Consider the following 26,737-nt stretch of genomic DNA (forward strand, 5'->3'; position numbering starts at 1 on the left):
CAGTTTGTAATATGAGATGGGTTGTAAACCCATGTTATTGTCTGCAGCAATGCTGTTGAACATATACAACATTCCAGAATCACCTAATTTAATTTTACTGGTGGAAATATAAATGCAAACTAGAGGTAAAGACTTTCTTGCTCAGCACCCCATGTTCTTGAGTTTTTTTTCTCTCCTTGAATTGATGTCACTCCTGCTATGGCAGAGTGTTATAATCTAACGAATGGGTGGAGCTACAGGGGTTCTCTGAGTGGGCGAGCTCTCTAGGTGCAGGTGGAAAATGTGTGTGTGTGACTCACAAGGCTGAGAGGTGTTGACAAGGTGACACGGGGTGCCAATTTGAGCAAAAGCTCCCAACCTCTCAGCCACCTTCCAGTATCCCAACACCTCTATTCAGTACCCAGCAGGCCTTGCTTTCCCTGACCGGAGTGTGTTAGCTCTGAGGCCTTGGTCCTTGTTACTGGTGCCCAGCTGGGGTTTCTGCATGCTGGGAGGCAAGCAAAGAGGAAAAGGCGACTTTGTGACACAATGGTTTCAGTTCAAGTGTATCTAATTCAGGAGGGATTTTTTTTTACCAATGGCTAAAAATGAAAAGGGATTATTACCAAACTGTTTTTGTTCTGTTCATTACCATTGAATACATTTAATTATGTACCTCTTCGGTAATTTCTAAGTTATGTATATATATTAATTAACTGGGCTCTGATGAAGCAAATGAATACATTAATTCACTTAAAACAGAAGGAAAAATTATACATTTAGAGATGCAATCATCAAGTTATAATTTGAAGGAAAGCAAAGAATGGTGGGCATTATTACTTTTGATGCATTAAATAAATGCATAATGCATAAGACAATAATTTGTCTAATTTGTCTTGACCGATCAAAGCTGATCAAGAGAAAATTGCATCTTTACTCGTTTTAATATATGCTTGGAGTATGAAACTTGATTCATTCAGATGTGGATTATTCAATCATCAGTTAAAAAATTTGGCTGAATTGATCTAAAAAAAAAAAAAAAAAAAAAAACAACAAGCAAAAAAAAACCCACATAATTTATTATTCAGAATTTATGCAACAGATAAGCTGTTCATTTGTATTTTAACTTCATGACTCAGAGCAGCCTTCACAGTTTTTGGCAGACCTAGAAAAGATGTGAGATTTAAAAAATATATAAATTGCTATGGAGATTTGGTGAACCTCAAAATCCCACTCTGTTACATTTCTCTGGCAACAAGTTTAGTTTAGAAGTGCTCATATTCAAAAGTTTTTCAAAATCAACATGTTTAATATAAAGCCGTCTGCTGTTTTGAGAGTTGATTTAAGTAAAACTTACATGATCTTACCACAATGAATATATAAGAAAAGTGCTCATATTCTGATGTTTTGTAAAATGCAACATTTGTAAAGGTATATTTACTTTAACGAATAATTTTTCCATTTAAAGCCATATGCTATTTTCAACAGTTAATATTTTTAAAGACTTCATGTTTTCATTGGCCAGTATGGGGATTGAACCCATGACCTTGGCGTTATTAGCACCACGCTCTAACCAGCTGAGCTAACCGGCCACACATTATTTGGAGATTTCATCGATTTCAGTAAAACTTACATGATCTTGACAAAAGAGATATTCTAATGTTTTTCAAAAAAAAACATGCGTAATGGTATAATTTAAAGAATTCTGCTATTTTGAAGACTTGTTTTTATGAATGACAGCACATTACAATTGGCCAGTATGGGGATTGAACCCATGACCTTGGCGTTATTAGCACCACGCTCTCACCAGCTGAGCTAACTGGCCACACGTTATTTGGAGATTTCAACGATTTCAGTAAAACTTACATGATCTTGACAAAAGAGATATTCTAATGTTTTTCAAAAGAAACATGCGTAATGGTATAATTTAAAGAACTCTGCTATTTTGAAGACTTGTTTTTTTGAATGACAGCACATTACAATTGGCCAGTATGGGGATTGAACCCATGACCTTGGCGTTATTAGCACCACGCTCTCACCAGCTGAGCTAACCGGCCACATGTTATGCGGAGATTTCATTGATTTCAGTAAAACTTACATGATCTTGACAAAAGAGATAACATTCTAATGTTTTTCAAAAGAAACATGCGTAATGGTATAATTTAAAGAATTCTGCTATTTTGAAGACTTGTTTTTTTGAATGACAGCACATTACAATTGGCCAGTATGGGGATTGAACCCATGACCTTGGCGTTATTTGCACCACGCTCTAACCAGCTGAGCTAACCGGCCACATGTTATTTGGAGATTTCATTGATTTCAGTAAAACTTACATGATCTTGACAAAAGAGATAACATTCTAATGTTTTTCAAAAGAAACATGCGTAATGTTATAATTTAAAGAAGTCTGCTATTTTGAAGATTTGATTTTCTACAAGACAGAACATTGCAATTGGCCAGTATGGGGATTAAACCCATGACCTTGGCGTTATTAGCACCACGCTCTAACCAGCTGAGCTAACCGGCCACACGTTATTTGGAGATTTCATTGATTTCAGTAAAACTTACATGATCTTGACAAAAGCGAAAACATTCTAATGTTTTTCAAAAGAAACATGCGTAGTGTTATAATTTAAAGAATTCTGCTATTTTGAAGAGTTGATTTTCTACAAGACAGAACATTGCAATTGGCCAGTATGGGGTTTGAACCCATGACCTTGGCGTTATTAGCACCACGCTCTCACCAGCTGAGCTAACCGGCCACATGTTATGCGGAGATTTCATTGATTTCAGTAAAACTTACATGATCTTGACAAAAGAGATAACATTCTAATGTTTTTCAAAAGAAACATGCGTAATGGTATAATTTAAAGAATTCTGCTATTTTGAAGACTTGTTTTTATGAATGACAGCACATTACAATTGGCCAGTATGGGGATTGAACCCATGACCTTGGCGTTATTAGCACCACGCTCTCACCAGCTGAGCTAACTGGCCACACGTTATTTGGAGATTTCAACGATTTCAGTAAAACTTACATGATCTTGACAAAAGAGATATTCTAATGTTTTTCAAAAGAAACATGCGTAATGGTATAATTTAAAGAACTCTGCTATTTTGAAGAATTGTTTTTTTGAATGACAGCACATTACAATTGGCCAGTATGGGGATTGAACCCATGACCTTGGCGTTATTAGCACCACGCTCTCACCAGCTGAGCTAACTGGCCACACGTTATTTGGAGATTTCAACGATTTCAGTAAAACTTACATGATCTTGACAAAAGAGATATTCTAATGTTTTTCAAAAGAAACATGCGTAATGGTATAATTTAAAGAACTCTGCTATTTTGAAGAATTGTTTTTTTGAATGACAGCACATTACAATTGGCCAGTATGGGGATTGAACCCATGACCTTGGCGTTATTAGCACCACGCTCTCACCAGCTGAGCTAACCGGCCACATGTTATGCGGAGATTTCATTGATTTCAGTAAAACTTACATGATCTTGACAAAAGAGATAACATTCTAATGTTTTTCAAAAGAAACATGCGTAATGGTATAATTTAAAGAATTCTGCTATTTTGAAGACTTGTTTTTTTGAATGACAGCACATTACAATTGGCCAGTATGGGGATTGAACCCATGACCTTGGCGTTATTAGCACCACGCTCTAACCAGCTGAGCTAACCGGCCACATGTTATTTGGAGATTTCATTGATTTCAGTAAAACTTACATGATCTTGACAAAAGAGATAACATTCTAATGTTTTTCAAAAGAAACATGCGTAATGTTATAATTTAAAGAAGTCTGCTATTTTGAAGATTTGATTTTCTACAAGACAGAACATTGCAATTGGCCAGTATGGGGATTAAACCCATGACCTTGGCGTTATTAGCACCACGCTCTAACCAGCTGAGCTAACCGGCCACACGTTATTTGGAGATTTCATTGATTTCAGTAAAACTTACATGATCTTGACAAAAGCGAAAACATTCTAATGTTTTTCAAAAGAAACATGCGTAGTGTTATAATTTAAAGAATTCTGCTATTTTGAAGAGTTGATTTTCTACAAGACAGAACATTGCAATTGGCCAGTATGGGGTTTGAACCCATGACCTTGGCGTTATTAGCACCACGCTCTCACCAGCTGAGCTAACCGGCCACATGTTATGCGGAGATTTCATTGATTTCAGTAAAACTTACATGATCTTGACAAAAGAGATAACATTCTAATGTTTTTCAAAAGAAACATGCGTAATGGTATAATTTAAAGAACTCTGCTATTTTGAAGACTTGTTTTTTTGAATGACAGCACATTACAATTGGCCAGTATGGGGATTGAACCCATGACCTTGGCGTTATTAGCACCACCCTCTAACCAGCTGAGCTAACCGGCCACACGTTATTTTGTGATTTCATCGATTTCAGTAAAACTTACATGTACATGATCTTGACAAAAGAGATAACATTCTAATGTTTTTCAAAAGAAACATGCGTAATGGTATAATTTAAAGAATTCTGCTATTTTGAAGACTTGTTTTTCTGAATGACAGCACATTACAATTGGCCAGTATGGGGATTGAACCCATGACCTTGGCATTATTAGCACCACACTCTAACCAGCTGAGCTAACCGGCCACACATTATTTGGAGATTTCATTGATTTCAGTAAAACTTACATGATCTTGACAAAAGAGATATTCTAATGTTTTTCAAAAGAAACATGCGTAATGTTATAATTTAAAGAAGTCTGCTATTTTGAAGAGTTGATTTTCGACAAGCCAGAACATTGCAATTGGCCAGTATGGGGATTGAACCCATGACCTTATTAGCACCACGCTCTAACCAGCTGAGCTAACCGGCCACACGTTATTTTGTGATTTCATCGATTTCAGTAAAACTTACATGTACATGATCTTGACAAAAGAGATATTCTAATGTTTTTCAAAAGAAACATGCGTAATGTTATAATTTAAAGAAGTCTGCTATTTTGAAGACTTGTTTTTTTTGAATGCCAGCAAATTGCAATTGGCCAGTATGGGGATTGAACCCATGACCTTGGCATTATTAGCACCACGCTCTAACCAGCTGAGCTAACCGGTCACATGTTATTTGGAGATTTCATCGATTTCAGTAAAACTTACATGTACATGATCTTGACAAAAGCGGAAACATTCAAATGTTTTTCAAAAGAAACATGCGTAATGTTATAATTTAAAGAAGTCTGCTATTTTGAAGATTTGATTTTCTACAAGACAGAACATTGCAATTGGCCAGTATGGAGAATGAACCCATGACCTTGGCGTTATTAGCACCACGCTCTAACCAGCTGAGCTAACCGGCCACACGTTATTTGGAGATTTCATCGATTTCAGTAAAACTTACATGATCTTGACAAAAGAGATAACATTCTAATGTTTTTCAAAAGAAACATGCGTAATGGTATAATTTAAAGAATTCTGCTATTTTGAAGACTTGTTTTTTTGAATGACAGCACATTACAATTGGCCAGTATGGGGATTGAACCCATGACCTTGGCGTTATTAGCACCACGCTCTAACCAGCTGAGCTAACTGGCCACACGTTATTTGGAGATTTCAACGATTTCAGTAAAACTTACATGATCTTGACAAAAGAGATAACATTCTAATGTTTTTCAAAAGAAACATGCGTAATGTTATAATTTAAAGAAGTCTGCTATTTTGAAGAGTTGATTTTCGACAAGCCAGAACATTGCAATTGGCCAGTATGGGGATTGAACCCATGACCTTATTAGCACCACGCTTTAACCAGCTGAGCTAACCGGCCACATGTTATTTGGAGATTTCATCGATTTCAGTAAAACTTACATGTACATGATCTTGACAAAAGCGAAAACATTCTAATGTTTTTCAAAAGAAACATGCGTAGTGTTATAATTTAAAGAATTCTGCTATTTTGAAGAGTTGATTTTCTACAAGACAGAACATTGCAATTGGCCAGTATGGAGATTGAACCCATGACCTTGGCTTTATTAGCACCACGCTCTAACCAGCTGAGCTAACCGGCCACACGTTATTTGGAGATTTCATCGATTTCAGTAAAACTTACATGATCTTGACAAAAGAGATAACATTCTAATGTTTTTCAAAAGAAACATGCGTAATGGTATAATTTAAAGAATTCTGCTATTTTGAAGACTTGTTTTTCTGAATGACAGCACATTACAATTGGCCAGTATGGGGATTGAACCCATGACCTTGGCGTTATTAGCACCACGCTCTAACCAGCTGAGCTAACTGGCCACACGTTATTTGGAGATTTCAACGATTTCAGTAAAACTTACATGATCTTGACAAAAGAGATAACATTCTAATGTTTTGACCTTGGCGTTATTAGCACCACGCTCTAACCAGCTGAGCTAACAGGCCAAACATAATGTTGAGTTTTCATCGATTTAAGTAAAACCTACTTTAACTTGACAAAAGTGATCTTATTCTAATGAGCTCTTTTGTAACGCATTATTTGAGGTAACACATCATTACCTTACATAATTATAGGTATTCATTGATTTAAGTAAAACCTTCATGATCTTACCACAATAAAGACATAAGAAAAGTGCTCATATTCTAATGTTTTTTCAAAAGCAACATTCGTAAAGGTACTGTATATTTACCAGCCTTTTTTTATTTTGAGGTGTTGATTTTATTTTCCAGCAATTCTTTATTTTGAAGTGTTGATTTTATTTTCCAGGCTTTTTATTTTGAAGTGTTCATTTTATTTCAGTAATTTTCTTTGTTTTGAAGTGTTGATTTTATTTTCCAAAATTTTGACCTGAGCTAACCTGAGGTGGCACTACACCACCTGAGGTAAGGCATCATTACCTTACATAATGATAGGTTGTCATCGATTTAAATAGAACTTAGATGATCTTGACAAAGTGCTCATATTCTAATGTTTTTACATAATGACATTTTAGTTAAGTTTCAGCTGGCTGAGAAATGACTACTACTCTTTTCTGTTGAAAAATGTAAAGTTATTTATTTGAAATTCTTTACGGTTGTAAAGTTGTGAAAAATCCCAGCTGAACAAACCCAAAAAGGTTGGGGACCACTAAAAAGTGGACGACCGACACCGATGCTATTGCTGCTGTTTCTAACTCATTCTGCTGCTTGTGGGCTCAATGGACCTTACCAGAGAGGCCGCCTTTCATTGGCTGATGCCCATTCAACGTGGTCCCGTGCGTGGCCGTCTCACAAACAGACGCTTCCCGTTAGCTAAGTACAGCACAATGGCAGCACTGATACAACTTCTACACCTTGAAGCCTGTCTGCCACACAGTCTTACGTTAGCTAAACAGATCAATATCCAATGTGTACTGTATCTGACATACACTAAAGATTTTATTTTAGCAGAAAAGGCTTTGGACTAAACTGTTACTCGTGTTAGCCGCTCTAGCTAGCACCAAGTACAGCTAGTCAATCAACCATCGCTGTGTTCAGGGAAGCGCTGATTAATAATCGAGAAATAAATATCAAGCCTGGAAACTTGATATCGTAACGGACTGAATGTTATGTTTTTAACTTAATCTTTGCTCATCTTGCGAGGCGCAGGCGGTTGCCACGGTAACAGGTGTGCTTAAACTACAAAGAGAGAGAGAGAGTAAAAAGGTAGGAGTGGTTTTGAGTTGATCACCTGTTCGGGTTATTTTACCTTTGTTTGCCTTTGCTGTGGCGCATTACAGCCGCTGTAGTTTCTAAATGTTGGACTAATTACTTCGTTCGTTTGTGAGTTTACGTCATTCACAACAAACATCAAATAGAACAAATATATTTCATAAAATTTTAACAAACAAATGGCTTCTACCGCGATAATTATGTGAAATTAAATTAATTATATCCCAGCTTCAGAAGATTTGCCTTTACCTTTACAGAGCTCTTTGGTTCCTCCTATCAGTCTGTAGCTTCTCATATTGACGTCATCAAACCAAATTTCAGATCTACCATAACTGACTGACACCTGCTGGCCTCAGGTTTGCAACCAGCTTGTGACTGAGAAACCAGTAACCTCCTCCCAGATGATGACATGAACTTGTTAGTTCCTCTGTCCAGTTAGTAGCTGATATATTGTGAAAATCCAGTAGAAATGATGCACTAATCGAGTCATGTTTACATAGAAACAACGCGCCGCGAGGCTTTGCATGTGAGACTTGCGGTCACGTGGGTCGGTTGTGGGCGGAGCTTGGTAAGGTCCATGTTGACGCTCAAGACGTAACCGACAGAATCCGGTTAAAGGATTTTCAAAATAAAAGATCCTGCAGACTCAATACATAAAACGGAAGTATTTAATTATTTGTTGCGCGGCCCGGTACCAATTGGTCCACGGACCGGTACCGGGGGTTTGGGGACCACTGCCTTAATACACTTACTATGGTAACACTTTTGGCTGTTAGCATGGTACAAGCCACATGTCTGTCAAGCAACCTGTCTGATTAAATAGCAACAAGTTAATCAGCTAAACTAAAGCTTCAGTCTGTTTTAATGAGCAGTAAGACAAAAAAATATAAATTTTCTGCAAAAGCGAATAGCAATAGTTGTAATAATCTTCTATTTCCTGTTTTTAATAAAAACAATTGCTCATGTTATTTATTTTGGCTTAAATATTTGTGTGTTAATACCGTCATACTTTTAAGCATGTCATGCTGTCAGAATCTTCCCTTCCTCCTGTATTAAGTGTCTAACCACTTAGTTACTCTAACTTAGAATATTTAGTCAAGAAATTTGTCAGAAGTTGTGATAAATGCTTATAATACTCAATTTAATGACTCTCATCTGCTCCGTTAATTGATTGTCAGGTTGAGGCACAGTACTGAATAGTGTCTCAGCAGTGGGACACTGTTATTCTTTCTTGCTCTTTTGAGCCCGAGATCTCAGCCCCGTTGTGTTCAAGATTTATGACCCTGCTCTTAAATCAATGGGGACTCTGTGAGGGGCTGTAGCATTTAATGGAACACTTTTTAATTCATCTGGATTTTCTTCCTTTTAGTTTTTCATAAGGGAAAGCTGTTTAGCTAAAAAATAATAGGCTAGAGCTTTGTTGAGAAAATATGAGGTTTAACCAACTGACTTCTGCTGTGGAGAAATAACCAGCTTGTATGATTGAATCTTCCTGATGGAAAATATGAAGCCTTGGCTGCAATTTTATCTCTGCACCAGCACCACAAAGACAAATTCTTGTGATTATTGGGCTTGGCAATTAGAGTACAGCATTTTTCTCTGGTTCTGATTTAAGCCATTTATGATTTTATCTATGGGTTGCAGAGAAGCAGAAGGACTGCAGAGAGAAATAGAAGCAATATTAGAAGGCAATGCTAAGGACGCAGTAGGTACTATGGAAGAAGGAATCAATAGTGCATTGTTGTTTCACTGTAGGCAATAGACCTGGAAAGCACCATAAGACACTGATTCACTGGTAAATACATTTCAAGTTATTTCACTGCTCCTGGGTAAATGCCATGCAGAAAAACAACCTAACTTTCAGAAATGATGTCAGGAATTAATAGTTTTTTTTCTTTCATACTTGCCTTAATATTTAGTTTCAAATATGCTGCCAGGGGGTAGAAAAATAATCCACTACATAATTAAAAGGATGCAATGCAATTGAAAAAATAAAATAAAATCAGCCAAAGTTGATTTTTTTTAAGTTTCTTCTAATTCTAATATCAATAAAGTGGACTGTTAATGTTTTAACTTTGAATTGAAAATTTAATCATTGCCTTTATACTTTTTTTTATAATAGAAAACACCAGGAAGTGTTTCGTAGCAGGTTGAAGGCTCCAAAATCCTTAAATTAATGGATTATCTTAACTCTGTTTTCACTTAGGCAATTATTTACTTGATTTTTAAATTAATTTACTAACCAAAAGGAGAGGAAATATAAGTAACTAAATTATATAAAAAAATAACAAGAGACCTAATTTAAAATCCTCCAGTTCTAGCAAATATATCAAACTAAACACTGAAGTCTCACTCATTTAAAAGACATCATATTATACAAGACACAAAATAATTAATCCCAAGTTTCTCATGACATATTGTCCTTTTTAATGTTACTATTAAGTGCAGCAAGTCTGACTTTAACAAGAGACAGAACTATAACAGAGCAGATAACCCAACTTGTGAAAAAATTACATTACAGTTAAGGACATCAAACAATTTTAAAATGGTATTTAGAAAATAAGACATGCAAATTTGTATGACAACGGAAATTACACTCAGCATATTGTTTGAGCATTGTTGATTGTTTGCTGTACCTTTTATTCAGTCATAGCAATACTATAGATCAACAGAGTCATATACACAATGTTTTATTTCTTATTGGCTATAATTACTTCTGTTGACCATATGTTTTGTTATTGCTGCATTGAATCTAAAAGTTTGTGTCTGTATAAAACATTTTGGTGTTGAACAAAACTTTTTTTCTTATATTTACTCTCTAATGGGTGTATATATCAGCAAACAGAGTTTTTTGATAAAAGTGGGAACATTTCACAGTATCTAATTTTCTATTTGAAACAGCAGAGAGACGGTTTTCCATGCAGTGATTTTAGCGCCGTTGAGATTCTGTTTCTTTTTTTCTTCTTCTTTTTTTTGTATAACTGAGTGTGTTGGCACGTGAGTTACAGAGGTAGTTGGCTGGGAACAGGGGGTATGGGGGTGAGGAAGGGGAGGGTCGCGTGGTGGGATGAAGGGTTGGCGGTGGTGGGTGTGTGCGTGTGTGTTTGTGTGTTGGGTCGGGGGGGTTCAGTATGGCCGCTAGCCTCTTTCTTGTTGATCCTCAGGAGACCATCTGCGCTGGGGGCATTGATTAGAGTGTGTCTGGTGGGATTACATCTTTGCTGTTGCCATGCCAACTAATCAGCTGATTCCCCCCCCCCCCCCCACTCTCTGTCTGTCTCTCCATTTCTCTCTCTCTCTCCCGTCTCTTGCCTGGTTGTCACAGCAACGAAATACGGGGAAGCGCAAGAGCCCCGGCAAGAGCTGGATTCAGCTAAAGGGGCGAAATAATGTTTTTTCCCCTCTCAGTTTCCCCTTCTCTGGCTCTCTCCATCTCCTCCTAATTGGCAACTCTCTCTGACCTGAAGTTCTTTTGTCTCTGGTGTAAACACACCCCTCTGCAGATTACATTTTATTTTTGCATTTTAGGGGCCCAAGGACAGAGTAAATATTGGGATCATAATAGCTTGAAAAGTCATTTAGCAAATTCCAGAATTGAGACAAAACAATTCCAGCATTTTTAGCGAAATCGTACCTGAACAATAAACTGTAACATTTTTTTTTCTCTGTGTTACAATGATCTGACAGTTGCCCACCAGTCAGTTAAAGAAACAGAAGAATGAGGAAAAATGTGAGGTAACAGTAAATATGGGATCTTTCTCCAGGTTTGCACAGAGGGTCGGTTGATACTGGAGTTTGCCTTCGATGATCTGATGAGGATCAAGACGTGGCACTTTACCATCCGGCAGTACCGGGAGCTCATCCCGCGCAGCATCCTGGCCATGCACGTAAGTCTGACACAGCTAACACTCAACAGACAACACAAACAGTAGTGTGAAAAACATTTCCCAAACTTAAATGTTTCATACCATCAAGCAAATAATACTATCAGAGAAAGCTAAATTAGTAAAATGCAGTTTAAAAATTGGGACCTATTTTTTAAAAGTGCACTGGCACTTTGTGGAGAAAATACTAATTCCCCCTATAAATCTAATACTATAACTGACGGTGCCACCTTTGGTATAAACAACTTCCTTCAAGAGTTTCTGGTAACTGGCAATCTCTTACATTTCTGTGGATGAGTTTTGTCCCACTGCTCCTTACAGAACAATTTTAATACAGCCACGTCAAGGAGTTTCATGCATAAATAGCCAGATGAAGTTAGTGACACAGTGTCTCACTTGGATTTAAGTTTAAGCTTTAAACAGGTCTCTCCAAAATTATGATTTTGTTCTTTTGGGTCATTCAAATGTGGACTTGGTGTTGTTTTGGATCGCTGTAAAGCTGCTCCAATAAATTAGTCTCAGTTTCATAAATTTTTGAGAGATCAGTGACACAGAGCTTATCCACTGATCTTCCTCTACTTCAGCAAAGGTCTGCTCTGCTGTGAGAGAGGGTTGACTGATAAACCTGGCCACCAGATCACAACCGAGTAACAATAGTCACCGCACTGTTGCCAACTTAGTGGTTTTGTTGCCATATTTAGAGGCGATTTAAGACAAAAAAATCCGAATTGACACTTCATGCCAGAAAACTGTGATCAGTAAACCCTTGGATCATTGTCCGAGCTTAGGGTCACAAACTGATGACATTCTTTTTCAGGATGTTCTGGTAGAGATTTTTATTAATCATAGCAAGTCATTTAGTTCCTGGAAAAGCAAAGTGGCCCCAGATCATCACACTAGCACCATCATGCTTGACATGTTTTACACCCTGTTTTATGTGATCTTTTTTAATGCTGTTAGTTTCACACCAGATGTAAGGGACACACACCTTTTAAAATCGTATACTTTGGTCTTGTTAAATGACAGATTATTTTAATGCTGTGTCTGATTATTGAGATGCTTTTGTGGAAAATGCAAGATGGAAGTTCTTGATCAGCAGTGGTTTTCCTTTGGATGTGTTCTCATGATAACTTTCTCCATGAGTGGTTCTCACTGTGGTTCCAACACCTGGGAAATGGCTTTGTAACCCTTTGAAGACATGATTGACTTCTGACCAATTTTTGAATTTCTTTGGAATAGGGAACGATGTGTTTATTTGGGGGATTTTTTTTTTTGCCTACATCATGTTGTCAAACAAGTTCTTTTTAAGAGATTTCCTGATTGTTCAAGTCTGGCAGTGTTCAGAAGACAAGTAGTGAAATTGACTAAAAAAAAAGAAAAGCTAATCCCAGTTAATTCATCATATAGAGAGAGGCTGGACAGGCTGGTTTGGAAAACATTTTTCTCTTCAGTCACTTAATGAAAACTCAGTTTTGTATTTATTCTGGTTGTCTCTGTTTGATATTTAAATTTGTTCTCCACAGCACTGCATGTCCACTTTGGTTGACTTTTTGACTAATAGAGATTGTCGGTGCACAGTGCAGAGATGTATTTAAAAGCCTTTTGTGAGGATATGCCAACAAAGGAATATGAAAGAATTTCTGTTTGCATGAAAAACTGAAAAGGAAAAATAAGACCTTTGTCTGAGAAAAATATAATACAGCAAAAGGTTACGTATAGATTCAGTTCTTAATTCCACTGAATGGATTACTCAGTCTATCACGCATAGAATATAGAAAAGATGAAACCATATAATGCTGCACTAAAAATAAAATAAAATAAATAAAGAAAAACTATGCATATGTTCCCACTAGCCTCCAGGCTCTTTTTATGTGATTCAAGGACCAGCATATAATATTTTAGAAATCCACAGCAGCTTTACATAAAAACTGACAATTTTACATGCTAGCCTCATTAATGAAGAAGCACCAAGGTCACTTTTATATCAAAATTATCACTGAAATCTTTCAAGGCAACATTACCTGAACTCTTAGCATGTCTGTCTGATTAGAATGTGCTCAGATTAATGTAAGGTTTTCTGCAGCAAAGGATTAGATACATAAAGTGAATTCAGAGGTCACTGTTTTCAGTTTCTCAAGTATCTTAAGTCAGTGCATGAAAGAAAAATAATTCTAATGAATTAAACAAAAAACACTCAGATTTTTTTTTGGTGCAAAAAGAGGGAGTTTAAAAGAGCCAAATGTTTAAGCTGTTGTCTCTCTGGTTTATGACATGGGTTTAGATAGTTTTTGTTCAGACTTTATATTTTGATGTGCTCTGTATGCACAGCTTCACTGTGAAACAAAAAGCATAAATTTTCATGTGGCCAAAAAACAATGGAATATACTGTAAAGCGTACATCAAAAGAGAGCATTTGAACAATTTATATTGTACATTTTACTAAAGATGATGCAGATTAAAATACCTTCGATTTAAACTTTTTTGTGTGTGATCTTTTAAGTCCACAATAACCTGTATAGAAACTCTGAGGGATAAGAGAAGTCTTTTTTTTTCTTTTTTAGGAAAATTTGGGGAGTTTTCAGGTTTGTAGTACACTTTTGTTTTGTTTGGGTTTGAAGACAAGCAAAGCTTTATTTATTTATTTTTTCTGTCATATGTCACACTACATTTACTCAGGACTGAAAGGAAAGAAAAAAAAATCTTTTTTGAGACTTATCTTTGCAATTTCTCTTTAGACCACAGGGGGCGCTAAAGTGAAGCACTATAACTGACTGAAGCTGGCTTATGTGGATAATGAAAATTTCAATTATCAATAGTCATTGATCTTTTAACCCTACCAATTGTCTAAAAACAATATGTACACTGGGTCGTAGAATAATGATATGTGAAACTATCAGTTTCACATGTGTACTACTGAGTTTCTGAACTGAACTTTAAAAATGCGTATTAACAATGCTTATTAAGTACTTACTTCACTTGATTAAATGCAAATCAGCTTTTAGCCCTTAATTAAATATTTATTTCTATATATTTTGCTGACATTTCTTCGGTGTCTATTGAAACACCCATATTGTACAGATTCTCCATCATAAGTTTCTTTATATTGGCGTTAACTTGGAGTATAAATAAGTATTTCCCCCACTGAATCTGATTCCAGTCATACAGTCTTTATTAAACATCTTACTCCATCTGACAATGTTTAAATACAGAGCAGCTAGCTGAAGAGGTAGGGTAATGCTAGCATATTTGCTTTCTGCTTTAATATGACTTGTCAATTATTCAGGTAGTAATAAAGTTCACTGGGGATGCAGTTATTCATGTGGAGACACAGAAAAAAATGTTCTGCTCCGTATACGTAGTGCTAGACTTGATCTTTACACAGACAGGAAGCATCAGCTTCCAATACAGTCTTGCTTTCACTGTGTGTATATATTCACCAATATTTTTTTATTCACTTTATTAGTATAAATGAGATAATTTAACAGGTAGTATGAGTCAAATAAGACATTTCAAGTGTAAGCAACAATTTTTAAATTTAATTCACAAGTTTCCCATCTCATCATTACATTTTTCCATATGTAGCTTCTTTAGTTTGCTTTGAAATGACCATATGATCCTTTTCTCTATTTTAATGTGGGTTTAAAGGTTTAAGATCCAGTCTTGCTTTTTGCCAGAAACTTCTTATGAATTTCACTCACCAATAAATTGGCCCCTCTGGGTATTCACGCTAATTCCTGGAGAGTGGGATATTGTGGGCTGTTGTGGGTCCTGGCCAGGTCTTCTGTGATTTGTGTTTGAGTGTAAGTACATTCTTTTGATCACTGGCTGAGCTAATGAAAGCATATACAGACACATGGGAGTCAGAACAGCGAAGCTGAAACTTCAGATTCTTATAGAACTCTAGCTGCTTTTCAAAGCGAGGGTTGGAGCGTAGTTTTTTTTTACATTTTACCAAACCTCATATGAAGCTGAAAAATATTTTATTTGTGGAACTTTTGAATTTGATAAAGAATTGACCAGATTAGACTGGTCACATAAGTGAAGGTGTAGCGTGGGGTGAGCATTTGTCGTATCATTTATTGTATTGTGAGTTGTTTTTTTTTATCATGATAAAAATTTGGATTCATCCAAAAGATTAATCCAAGTTAATGACTTTAAAAAAAAAAAACATAACTGGTTGTATTGTCAAAATTAATTCTACTATTTTCTCCACTGTTGGTTTGATGAGAGCCGCAGTAAATATCAATACATTTCAAAATATGATTTAATGGAGTTGCAGTGTGGGACTGATTAGCGTGGTACACAGCTACTTGAAGTTGTCATTTTTATTATTGCTTTTACTTTTCATTATTGTTGGTACATTACCACAAAATAAAATAAAACTTAAAACTTATTTTGTCCTCCCCTAGATGGCGCTATAATTTTTAAAGCCCAGTAATGAATCGATTGGCAGATATCACATTTGAATGCTACATCTGTAGCACCTACTTATTGACTTCACAAAGTCATCTGTCAGAGACAATATATATACAGTATATATATATATACAGTACAGACCAAAAGTTTGGTCACATCTGTGTGTCCAAACTTTTGGTCTGAACTGTATATATACGTATATAACATGTTTCCATTGTAATGGAATTTATTTTAAAAATACTAAATAGGGGCGTGCCGTGGTGGCGTAGTGGTTAGCGAGACCCGTATTTGGAGGCCTTCAGTCCTCGACGCGGCCGTCGCGGGTTCGACTCCTGGACCCGACGACATTTGCCGCATGTCTTCCCCCCTCACCTTCCCCGTTTCCTGTCAGCCTACTATCATATAAGGGACACTAGAGCCCACATAAGACCTCCTGGAGGGGTAAAAAAAATAAATAAATACTAAATAAAAATATTGTACAAGGATGGACAGCAGATGTTGGAATTTTGCCTGGAAAGACTAATGTCCAATCTGCATTATTTTATGCAGATTTCCTTTTCTTCTGTGGGTCTGCTTCCACAGTGGAATCTCATTTATTCACATGTTTTTTTGGTATTTTTAATGTTTACTTAAAGACCTGAGGTGCTAATTTGGACACAACACAATAGACATTTTGAAAGATCATTTACAGCTTTAAATGTTTCCTTTCTGTGAATTATATTCCTAGCACAGAGATTGTAAAATTACTTGTAAATTATTTTTATAATCAGCAAATCATTTTTAAAAAGTGCATCTTTTTCATCAACTGAATTTGTTTGAGGTGGAAAAGTACAAATTTACAACATATAATCAACTAACTAAAGTAAGTCAGATTTCTTTTTCAATTATCAAAACATCAAACATCAAATTTGCAAAGCTTCTTGTTTTGGCAATAGAAAAATAAAACTCAACAGGATCCATGAACAAGCTCCTGTTTGTTGCACTTATATCTAAATTTATAATTTGGTTCTAAGAGATGCAGAAGTGTTTCACTGAAACAATGTAGCAATAAAATCATACTTTATTACAGGTTGTAAAATTGAGCTTTGTCATATATTTTATGAATGTTAATCTCAAACTTTTACTGGATTGCTGTCAATGTGTGCATTTAAAATACCTTTTTTGTTTTGCAAATAAAGTAATGAATGTGTTACCAATTGTTATGGTTGCTGTAATAGTACTTCCTTTAAAATGAAATTCCCATTGAAAACACTGGATTATGGCACAGGCGCAAACAGAAGGCAATAAAAACAAAGCTGTTATATTGCCACCACCAAGAAGCACTAAGAGTTAAATGTGATTGCATTTTGGATGGAACTGTGGAATCTAATGTTTTAAGATGTTTTTTTCTCACTACATCGTAGGACAAGACATTATAACTTTATTTTTTAAGTCTTAAGCTTCTGTAGTTTTCTATAAGGACTGTTTATAGACACATTTACACATTTCTTTCTGTCTGATCTTAGATTTAATGCATATACAGTTTATTGTCTTCATTTTAAACTTCATAATTGACCCTCTAATCTGGTTTTTACTTCCATTGTTTGCTGAGTTTCCTGAGCTGATCGCCTCCATCTCTTCTCATCCACACTTGTCAGTATTTCCTCAACTTTCTTCTAAATTGTTGATGCATCGCTGTGCCAGTGATGCCAAGAAAAATATGTGTACAGTACATTCATCCTAATTCTGCTTGATGAGTAAAGTAATTCAGACTGTGATCCTGCCAGCTGTCAAATAATGCACACTAGTTCAATCCTTCTATCATTCATGCTGGTCTGCTGACGGTACAAAAGGACTCCCCCGCTTCCCTCATGACTTTCCCCACACAGAGATGCGACTGGAGATAGAATTATGCATTTTTCATGAGGCACTGAATCCAAGAGTGCGCGGTCCTTCTGCTTAGTCTGGGCTGTGTTTTGGTCTGTCAATACCTCCAGCTCTTTATGATGTGAATGTTTATCTGTGGAGCAAACAAGTTTAGAGAAAAAAGAAGCCTTTAGATTTATCGCTATAATTGCCAGCATTTTTTACTTTTTTAAGAAAAAACTTTTCAAAAATATTTCCTTTTCTCCAAAACATTCAATATAATTGCTGGAGTACTAAGATTTATTTATTAGTTTTTTTGTGGTTGTTTTCTTAATTATTTTGTGCTTCATGCAAATTAACCATCTTGCTATGCTTTATATGTTCTTCATAAAAGTACAAAGCAAAATGATTGAAACCAGTGCTTTTTATTTTTTCTATTCTTTGGGCTACATCTTTCTGTATCTTGTCATTTATTCAATGCACTCTGAAACTGTGGCACGACAAACCTACACTCAGCAATTTCAAATCTTGTTAAAAAACCAACAACAACAAATGCTGCTAGAAATTTGCGAAAATTCTAAATAAAAATCAAATACCTCAAATATATATATACTAATGAACCTAACAATTGTCCAGCAGAATATAATATGGGCTAAAATATACATAAATCTCCTTATTTTATTTATGTGCTCCTTATTTTAGGCGCAAGACCCTCAGGTGCTGGAACAACTGTCCAAAAACATCACGCGCATGGGCTTGACCAACTTCACCCTCAACTACCTCAGGGTAAGTGCCTTGCGTATGAATTTCTGTGTGTGTGTTTTGGGAGGGCTGTCTCTCAGAATGTCATTCTGCTTTTGGTTTAGTTTCTGTCACTCCTGATGCACGCCAAGGTGCTATTGTTATCTGATATCCATACATAGAAAAATGATGTTGCTCATAATTTCTAATTAAGTAGCATGTCTAGATAGCATAGTGTTTTTATTGTGCAGAATGTTCATGCTTCTTTATTTGTAATATGCTTCTTGTCAGAAAACATTACATGCTCTGCAGTCAAGTCATAATTTTTATTCAGAAATTTTGTATTTGCAGGTTTGAATGCATGTGTTATTTTTTTGTTCTCTTCTCACTTGCTTTTTTAGCTTAAATTTGCAAAAAATTTTTGTCAGTTTTCTGCTCCAATTAAAGGTAAAGGCTTTATTACTCTCGGGTTTTTCCACACTTGTTTGTGTACATATAAAGAAATAATATTGTTTAACTTTATAAATGCACATACTTTTCTCTGCATTTTAACATGTAGTAATTTAGGATATAAGCTTGCTGAATGCATTAGTGATGATTTCAGCGGGTTTTGTTTGTGTTTTTCCAACACCACAGTTGACTGACAGGTACAATTTCCAAACGGGGGAACAAGAGGAGAGAAACGGGGAGAGGAAAGAATTAATTGGATACAGAAAATTAGCATAACATTAATGAACGCTCCCTGTTGAGACTCATAATTGTGAAATGGCGCGAATCAGAGTACGGCACCTTCGCAGCTTATTATAGCCGAGTGAAGAAAAACACACAGAGAAGGAGCGAGGGAGCAGGATGGGTTTTATTTTATTCTTTTTTTTTTTTTGCTGTTGTTCTATAACAAAAAATTTTCTATACAGAAGGCAACTCCAGCATGGCTAAATGGGAGAATGCGTAATTCAAGCTTCTTTAATTACAAACTGACGGTTTTCTTTCTGCTCCTTTATTTTGGTGATTCACGCGGTCAGCACTCAAGAAATAAAATGGTGTTTGTGCCTTGAGTGCTGAAAACTTGTATTTAATGGGTGAGGTTAAGGTGTCTAAACTGTCTCAGTGTGACTCATGATGCCTCATATATCCCACAGAAATCCTTGTCTGATGAATTCAGAACTAGCAATCTTTCTTAGAATAAACTTTTACACTATTTTAAATATTGTTTTAATTCTGTTATCATGGAAGATCCTGAACAATACTTCTAAAGCCTAGATTAATCTCCACTGAGTTGAAGTTGGAAGAATATCAAAAAAATAATAGACTAAAATAATACAATTAACTTTCTTTTTTGCACTGCTTTAGATCCATCTTGAGGTCAGACTCTTCAGTTTGGAAACCACCACTGTATAGTTTAGTCTCACATTCTATGAATTATGTTTTTCATCATTCTTATCTGAGGTTGTCAATGTAAAATATTCCTTTTCTTCAAATTAAACTAGTAATAATGTTCTTTTGGAAATGGCCTTTCCCAGCATTTATCAATCCTTCCAAGAGAGAGTGACGGCTTCCTGGCCAAAGGGGCTACAACTTGCCTTCCCTCCCTCTCAAACTCACACACACACCCCAACAAACACACACATCTTTTTTTTTTTCATTTGTAGTGTTTAAGCCTTTCCATGTATTAGAGCTGCTGGCTTCCTACTATTCAGCCTGAAAATAGCCCTTGTTTTCAGGCAGAGAGCCAGGGCTTGTTGGCTGAGCCGGGGAGGGATATTACTATGTCAGGAGGGAACCATCAGAGGAGAACACTGGATTAGTCTGCCACAGGGATGCTCACTTTTCCTCTAGTGGTGTAGCATCCAAACAGAACCAACATACCAGCTGAGAAAAAAGGAGCAAACATTGCTGTGTTCACGTAGGGTAATTTGACTTAAGCAGCTGACTTCGCCGCTGTTAGATCGACTGTTTTAAGAACTGGAGAACATCTATCATTTCTGCTTGGACTCTTAATGTTGCAACGCAGGTTGCATAAAAGCCTCCAACACTGATTTACAAATAGCTGTGGGTGGATTGTACTTAATACATGTCTTCTGTAAAGGTTTCTTTTTATTTCACTGTACAGACCGTTTCAAGAAGGAAACAACCCGCTGATTAGAAGTGACATCAGAAAAGTAGCAGTGGTGGGATGCTGAAGGTCAGATGAGATCATTTGAGCATGCAACGGATGATTAACAGTCTCCTTTTCTTTCCATAATGACTATGAGAGTGCCCTTGAGCAACTTAGTAAACCCACGCCTACCGTCACTGCAGCAATTTTGACCTTACATTACAATCTGATTAGGAGACAGCAACTATGTGGACACATTAGAGTAGTTCACACTCAGCTGTTAGGAAACTGCACTGGCCAAGTCAATCAGCCCTGGGAAGTGTGGAAAAGTTGATAATTTAATTGAAGTATTAATCAGGTCTGAATAGGTAAGAAAAAGATAAACTATGTAAAAATATTTGTATTTTTTGTTTCCCATTGTCTACAGTTGTTTCAATCCTACTTGAAAGTTTGATCCTTCTGTTTTAACAGCCTTTTATCTCGTTTGTAAACTGCCCTTACTGTACAGGTTTCTAGAGAATGTACTTTTAAATCAACTTAAGTTTTGACAGGCTTCCCCATCAATTTGGAATTAATACACAACAATACACACCCCAACACGTCTTCTTCGTAACCGGTTGTCTCATTTACAGCAGTTTATAAGGACCACAGTCTTTTCATGATTTAGGTCATACTTAACTGGAGCTTCTCAGTTCATGTTGGGCAGTTTTCCTCTTCAGCTGTTCCCATCACTTCTAGGATTCCCCAGGGTTCTGTCTTAGGCCTTTTTCTTTTTATCCCCTTATTCTTTGTTTGACAGATTAGACTGGGTCAAATCCTGGATGACCATTAACGCTTTAAACAAAATAACACTGACTAAAGCTTTGACTTTATTTACCTTTATTTTCACTCAAATGTCAAAAACATCGGTGTGAACTTTGGAGGTGCTTTTAAACTTGCCAAGCAGGTGAATTCTTTGGTAGAGTTCCAGTTTTACTAACTCAGACAGTTGCTATGGTTTATTTCCCTCTTAAAGAAATAGATATCCAAACTTCCCAGCTAGATTTCTTAAACTAATTACACTGTGGTGTTGGTGGGTTAATAAAACTATGTCGGCTGCTATTGAATGCAGAAAAATATATTTTAGCTATCTGCTCAGAAAAGAATCCACAAATAGCTATAATTTGGAGGCACATTCCATAGAAATATCTGCAAATACTGAGGAGCAAATAGGCATGGATCCTCTGTATAATTAAACTCTGATCATTGTAGAAATATCTGCCATAAAGTCAGAGTGAGTTTTTATGCTTAAACAATACAAGCATCCTTAAAAGAACCAAAACTCTTATTAGTCTGGAAAGCAATTGAACTTAAATGGGAAAAATTTTGAGACACCCATTAACAGGTCCATAACTCTAGTATGGAAGGGTATGGTATGGATGCAATTTTGAAATGAACAGTTTTTGTAGGTGTTCTTAAGCAATGTGTTTTCCAGTGTAACAACATAATTATCCACAAATAAAAATGAGGAAGAAATTATGATGATGTATAACTCATGACAGTGGAGGGTTGAGAGCACTGGTGTTTTTACATTTAATAAAAAAACACTACAAACCTGGTGCTTGACAAAGAGAAAAAATCTTGACAAATTTGCTTGTTTGAGTCATTTGTAGCTGTTTAGATCCTCCTAATAGACCACAGAAACACTAAAAGAACTTAAACATTTGTGGTAATAGACACTGTAATGGAAAAACTCTGCATAGCCAACATTTACAGATAATAGGATACAGATTTGGAGTCAAGCGATGAAGTCAAACGTTTGGTGAGCACATCCACCCACAAGGGTCCCCCTCCCTAAAACATTTGCAGCTTCTTCCCAATAATACGGAACATAAATGTTGGTTGTTTGAAGCCATTTCAACAAACGATCATTCCGCTCCTCCTCCTGTTGATGCTGAGAAAGAGAGGAAGGAAAGAAGGAAACTGATATTACATGCTATGCAATTTCACCAGGTGACCTTTATGACGTTCCTTTTTTTGAGATGAAAACTGTTTTATAAATTAAAAGCATACAATACCACCTTTGATGTTAATATTCCCTCTGCTTACTTAAACAGGTAAACTGGGAATCTACCTGGAGTATGATAAAATCCTCTGAGTCTCTTTACTGACTTGTCCAACACATATCTGGATGATTCCAGCTGCCGAACACAGCGGTATAACTGACTTGTAATGTTATCCAGATGTTTGCGGATAAGCCGATGCTGATGTATTTAAGATGACAGGCTGACCCCCGATTCCTCTCAAAGCTGGTCACCAGAGATTTATGGTTCTCTTCAGAATGAATATTTTACTCGTGCTGTTTCAATGCGGGAACGTTATGAGGCGCAGGGTGGGCGGGACGAGCTGTTCTCTGTGGTTTCTGTTCTAAAGACAGAAATGTGTGTTGATGAATACAGTGGCCTCCACAGTTATCGGCCCTGTTGCTAAAGATGTGTACTAAAGCTTTAAAATAAATAGTTGTTATGGAGACATGGTGGCTGTTAGATGTAGTTTTCTAACAGGGGGCTGTGGAGGTTACTTTTATCTCCTTTTTCATTGTCCTCGCTGCATCTGATGGCAAGATAAATATGAGTCCTCATCCAGCCTTGTTTCCCAACATTCCAGTTGTTTTAAACGTTTTATTATACGGGCAAGTTTAGATGAACAAATTTTCCTGTACCTACTTCCCAACACATTCTGGCTTACTTAAATAACATTATCTCTTGTCTTTCCCATTTTGAAGAGTATCACATTTATCACTCAGGAAAGCAGAAATCAAGGATTGCGAATTAAATATCTTTTGATTAATTTTTAAAACAACAACTAAAGTATAAATGACAAAAACATTATTACAGTAATCTTATTATTACACATAGTTTTTTCTGTTGCTCCCAAACTGTGGAACAATCTTCTCCTTTTGGAAGGACAGCAGACAATTTCAGTTATTTTAAGTTCCTTTTAAGAATCCATGTTTTTAACTTAATTGTATTTGATCAGAAATTCTTATGTAGTTCTTATAAAGGTCCTTTCTTTTTCTTTTTTAGCTGTTCTCTTCTTGCCTGTTAAATTATGTATGATTTTGTTTGGGTCATGTTTTATTCTGTGAACATATTGAGCGCTTTACATTTGGTCTGTTTGGGTGCATAAAGTGCTGTGTAAATATAGGTTGATTGAATTGATTGATTAATAGATGTTGTGAATTTAAAGGCTGGACTTTCTTAACATTTTCAGTGTGAGATTATTCTACTGAAGTACAAATTAAACTTAATTTAATATTTTTGTCACATCTGTTAGAGGGGTATAAGCCTGGGGGTCACTAAATACAGAGTGGCCTATAAAGGTATTACTGCTTAAACTTTTCACATCTTGTCATGTTACAACCAGAAACTAAATATATAAGTGCTGAAAACTTTTTTAGAGCTTTCTTTGCCAAAAAATATTGAAAACCATGCATTGTTTTTACTTGACTTCACTGTTGATCTGTCTCATTATATTCCGATAAATTATAACGAATTCTGTGTTTGTAAATGTCAAAATGGGAGGAAAGGTATAAATGAATAAATCTGAAGTTTGTCTTTGGTTCTTCCAGAAGCACTTTGATATAAAAAGTTAAAGCTATTTTGCTAAACTGCCTTTAAAAATAAGTTTACTTCCTAATTAACCACTTAGACGTCAGTGAGCGAGTGATTAATTGAGCAACAAACTCAACCTATTCTGGTTTTGGGTTATCATGACAGGAGCAGCATCAGCAGTAAAAAAAAAAAAAACCACGGTAGAGAATTTTATATAGTTTAAATAAATTGGCGATGCTGTTTTCTGCTTTCATTGAGCTTCTACTTTGTCTCGCCGTGTCTGCAGTTGTGCGTCATCTTGGAGCCCATGCAGGAGCTCATGTCGAGGCACAAGACCTACAACCTCAGTCCTCGGGACTGTCTCAAGACATGTCTGTTCCAAAAATGGCAGAGAATGGTAGCACCACCAGGTAAATACATAATGCATAGTGTTTCCTTCTACTGAAACCCTGAAAGAGCTGTTTCTTTCAGCAAAACTCTTAAATTCTGTTTTGTTTTCCTGAATATTTAATACAATAAAAGTGAGTCCTAATGGGGCTGAAGTAACCATCATTATAAACAGCTGGTTCCTCATAAAGAATACTGAGAGGTAATTGCTCCCTCTACTGAGCTTTTGAGTTTATTCTTCCGTTTAAACAGCTTTTAATTCCACTCCATCCATCACTGTGCAGGAATATTTTCACTCAGAGTGCGTTTTATTGCATCATTTATGTTCCCAAATTTGCCATTATACATCCTAATTCCTGAAATATATTTTTTGCCTGTCAGGTATATAAAATCATCAGAATTCAGGGTTGCCTCTTGAATCTCAACCCTGCCAATCTTTAACAGGCCTCTCAGGCGCCCTTGATTGATGTTTGCAGGCTGGTTTCTGAAAAGTACTGAGCTTAAATTGGCTGCGCGGTCTTAAGCCGGAGAGGGAGTAAGCCGGGGCCTTTTTTTTTTTTTTCTTTTTTTTTGGGACACATTGGAGTGCCTGCAAATTACAGCAATGCTTAGCGAGGCGTGACGAGATGTCTTTAAAAACCAACACCAGTCAAAAAGCCTTTGACTCAGACCTGTGTAACTTTAATTAAGAGTGCCGAGTGTAATCAAACTCGCAGATCCAGCTCCCCGGACAGAGGCTCCCTAGTGTCCACGACATTCTTCAAAGAAAAGAAAAAACAGAGTCAGAGGGAGAGAGAAAAAGGAAAGCATTTTATGAATATAATAAAGGCTCCTGGCTGAATTGATAGTTATTTGTGCACATGGTAAAAGAGCAAAAGCAGATCAGAATTCTTCTCTGCTCTATGCAAGCGTTATGGTAATATGCAGCTTTTTATTTAAAAATTACTCTTCACAGTGTTGACCCTTTACAAAGAGGTTACTCTTTCTCATTCATTTACATGTTGACACATCTGTTGCACAATCTTTGCAGTTTAGCTGAAATGAGGGTTTTCCTTGTTGGTGATGTTGTTCCACTTTTCCTGCGATTCTTCTCCAGCTTGAAAACAGGTTGGGATTTTGGCAGGAAGGAAGCCACGGGTGTATTTATGCTCTGATAAGTTCTTTTGGTGGAAATGGAAGCGATTTTTGTGCGTCACAGGCTCAGCATCAGAGGAAACCAGTGGGATAACACAAATGATTGTCCCTCACAATAGCAGCCTTTTTATTTTTTATTTTTTTCATAAACAAACACGTCTGTCAAATTTTTTTTAAAATCAAACGAGATAAGATGCGGATAAAATTTGCTTTGTTTTTGGGTTCTGACTTATAGTGCTGTTTGTGTTATGAGTCTATGATTATTATAACTGAATATGAGAGCATGATTAGACAGAAACCTCAGAAAATTTATTTAACTTTCAGACATCTGACTGAAAATCGCAGCAGGATTTTCTTGTCTTCTCTTGAGATTAAACGGAATAATGCTTTCTAACAAATACCGGAAGAATTTGCAAAACCTTGTATTCATAAATTGTGCACTACATATATTCTTTAACAAAAGTTAGTGAAACTGTCAGGGGTAAAGGAACAAACTGAACTACTTACCTGGGTAACCTTGTAATTCTAATTATTTCACTTATAGATTGACTTCACATTCTATTTAATGTATGTTGCGTTACCCAGCGATGTTATTAACAATTCTCTGTTATACCATCTGATATATTTCTGTCTGTTTAACCAACACAACTAATTTTGGCTCCGGTTTCAGCTGGACACCCACAGAACTTCAAAACGGAAATATTTCCCACAAATCACAAAAAAGGTATCTTCTCTCTAATAACATCAACTGTCCGTTGTTTTTCAAGAAAGCAGCATTATTTCTCTTGCTCGCTTGAATGGACTGAAATGCATTTTCATGTTCAAGCTTATCATGTATTCTCACCTGCCTGATGTCAAAATTATGTGTTGAATGTTTATTGCATGTGAGAACTTGGCTACAACTTGTAATTAGAGCTATTAATCACCGATTCTCAATAGAAATAATAAAAACTCAGTGTTAATGCTAGTTAGATTTCAATAAGTTGAATGGTTGTGTTTCTTCT

General features: G+C 36.2%; 1 protein-coding gene and 19 non-coding genes across 24 annotated transcripts in view; 1 reads left to right on the forward strand and 19 right to left on the reverse strand.

The window, feature by feature from the left end:
- ldb2a (LIM domain binding 2a) overlaps nucleotides 1-26,737 on the forward strand; it is a 110,279-nt gene that overhangs the window by 65,878 nt on the left and 17,664 nt on the right. For all 5 annotated transcript variants that reach the window (XM_032555119.1, XM_032555123.1, XM_032555122.1 and 2 more), the window contains exons 4-7: nucleotides 11,403-11,525; nucleotides 18,486-18,569; nucleotides 24,499-24,622; nucleotides 26,404-26,457. In XM_032555119.1, the coding sequence (XP_032411010.1) occupies nucleotides 11,403-11,525; nucleotides 18,486-18,569; nucleotides 24,499-24,622; nucleotides 26,404-26,457 (385 nt within the window). The remainder of the gene's footprint in view (nucleotides 1-11,402; nucleotides 11,526-18,485; nucleotides 18,570-24,498; nucleotides 24,623-26,403; nucleotides 26,458-26,737) is intronic.
- On the reverse strand, nucleotides 1,498-1,571 carry trnai-aau (transfer RNA isoleucine (anticodon AAU)). Its single transcript has one exon. It is a non-coding gene; the product is annotated as a tRNA-Ile (tRNA).
- Nucleotides 1,731-1,804, reverse strand: trnai-aau (transfer RNA isoleucine (anticodon AAU)). The gene has a single exon. It is a non-coding gene; the product is annotated as a tRNA-Ile (tRNA).
- On the reverse strand, nucleotides 1,963-2,036 carry trnai-aau (transfer RNA isoleucine (anticodon AAU)). Its single transcript has one exon. It is a non-coding gene; the product is annotated as a tRNA-Ile (tRNA).
- Nucleotides 2,198-2,271, reverse strand: trnai-aau (transfer RNA isoleucine (anticodon AAU)). The gene has a single exon. It is a non-coding gene; the product is annotated as a tRNA-Ile (tRNA).
- Nucleotides 2,433-2,506, reverse strand: trnai-aau (transfer RNA isoleucine (anticodon AAU)). Its single transcript has one exon. It is a non-coding gene; the product is annotated as a tRNA-Ile (tRNA).
- Nucleotides 2,668-2,741, reverse strand: trnai-aau (transfer RNA isoleucine (anticodon AAU)). The gene has a single exon. It is a non-coding gene; the product is annotated as a tRNA-Ile (tRNA).
- trnai-aau (transfer RNA isoleucine (anticodon AAU)) lies at nucleotides 2,903-2,976 on the reverse strand. Its single transcript has one exon. It is a non-coding gene; the product is annotated as a tRNA-Ile (tRNA).
- trnai-aau (transfer RNA isoleucine (anticodon AAU)) lies at nucleotides 3,135-3,208 on the reverse strand. The gene has a single exon. It is a non-coding gene; the product is annotated as a tRNA-Ile (tRNA).
- trnai-aau (transfer RNA isoleucine (anticodon AAU)) lies at nucleotides 3,367-3,440 on the reverse strand. Its single transcript has one exon. It is a non-coding gene; the product is annotated as a tRNA-Ile (tRNA).
- On the reverse strand, nucleotides 3,602-3,675 carry trnai-aau (transfer RNA isoleucine (anticodon AAU)). Its single transcript has one exon. It is a non-coding gene; the product is annotated as a tRNA-Ile (tRNA).
- trnai-aau (transfer RNA isoleucine (anticodon AAU)) lies at nucleotides 3,837-3,910 on the reverse strand. The gene has a single exon. It is a non-coding gene; the product is annotated as a tRNA-Ile (tRNA).
- On the reverse strand, nucleotides 4,072-4,145 carry trnai-aau (transfer RNA isoleucine (anticodon AAU)). Its single transcript has one exon. It is a non-coding gene; the product is annotated as a tRNA-Ile (tRNA).
- On the reverse strand, nucleotides 4,307-4,380 carry trnai-aau (transfer RNA isoleucine (anticodon AAU)). Its single transcript has one exon. It is a non-coding gene; the product is annotated as a tRNA-Ile (tRNA).
- On the reverse strand, nucleotides 4,548-4,621 carry trnai-aau (transfer RNA isoleucine (anticodon AAU)). Its single transcript has one exon. It is a non-coding gene; the product is annotated as a tRNA-Ile (tRNA).
- On the reverse strand, nucleotides 5,013-5,086 carry trnai-aau (transfer RNA isoleucine (anticodon AAU)). Its single transcript has one exon. It is a non-coding gene; the product is annotated as a tRNA-Ile (tRNA).
- On the reverse strand, nucleotides 5,254-5,327 carry trnai-aau (transfer RNA isoleucine (anticodon AAU)). The gene has a single exon. It is a non-coding gene; the product is annotated as a tRNA-Ile (tRNA).
- trnai-aau (transfer RNA isoleucine (anticodon AAU)) lies at nucleotides 5,489-5,562 on the reverse strand. The gene has a single exon. It is a non-coding gene; the product is annotated as a tRNA-Ile (tRNA).
- Nucleotides 5,959-6,032, reverse strand: trnai-aau (transfer RNA isoleucine (anticodon AAU)). Its single transcript has one exon. It is a non-coding gene; the product is annotated as a tRNA-Ile (tRNA).
- Nucleotides 6,194-6,267, reverse strand: trnai-aau (transfer RNA isoleucine (anticodon AAU)). Its single transcript has one exon. It is a non-coding gene; the product is annotated as a tRNA-Ile (tRNA).

This window comes from Xiphophorus hellerii, chromosome 23, assembly GCF_003331165.1.
Source record: "Xiphophorus hellerii strain 12219 chromosome 23, Xiphophorus_hellerii-4.1, whole genome shotgun sequence".
NCBI lineage: Eukaryota > Metazoa > Chordata > Actinopteri > Cyprinodontiformes > Poeciliidae > Xiphophorus > Xiphophorus hellerii.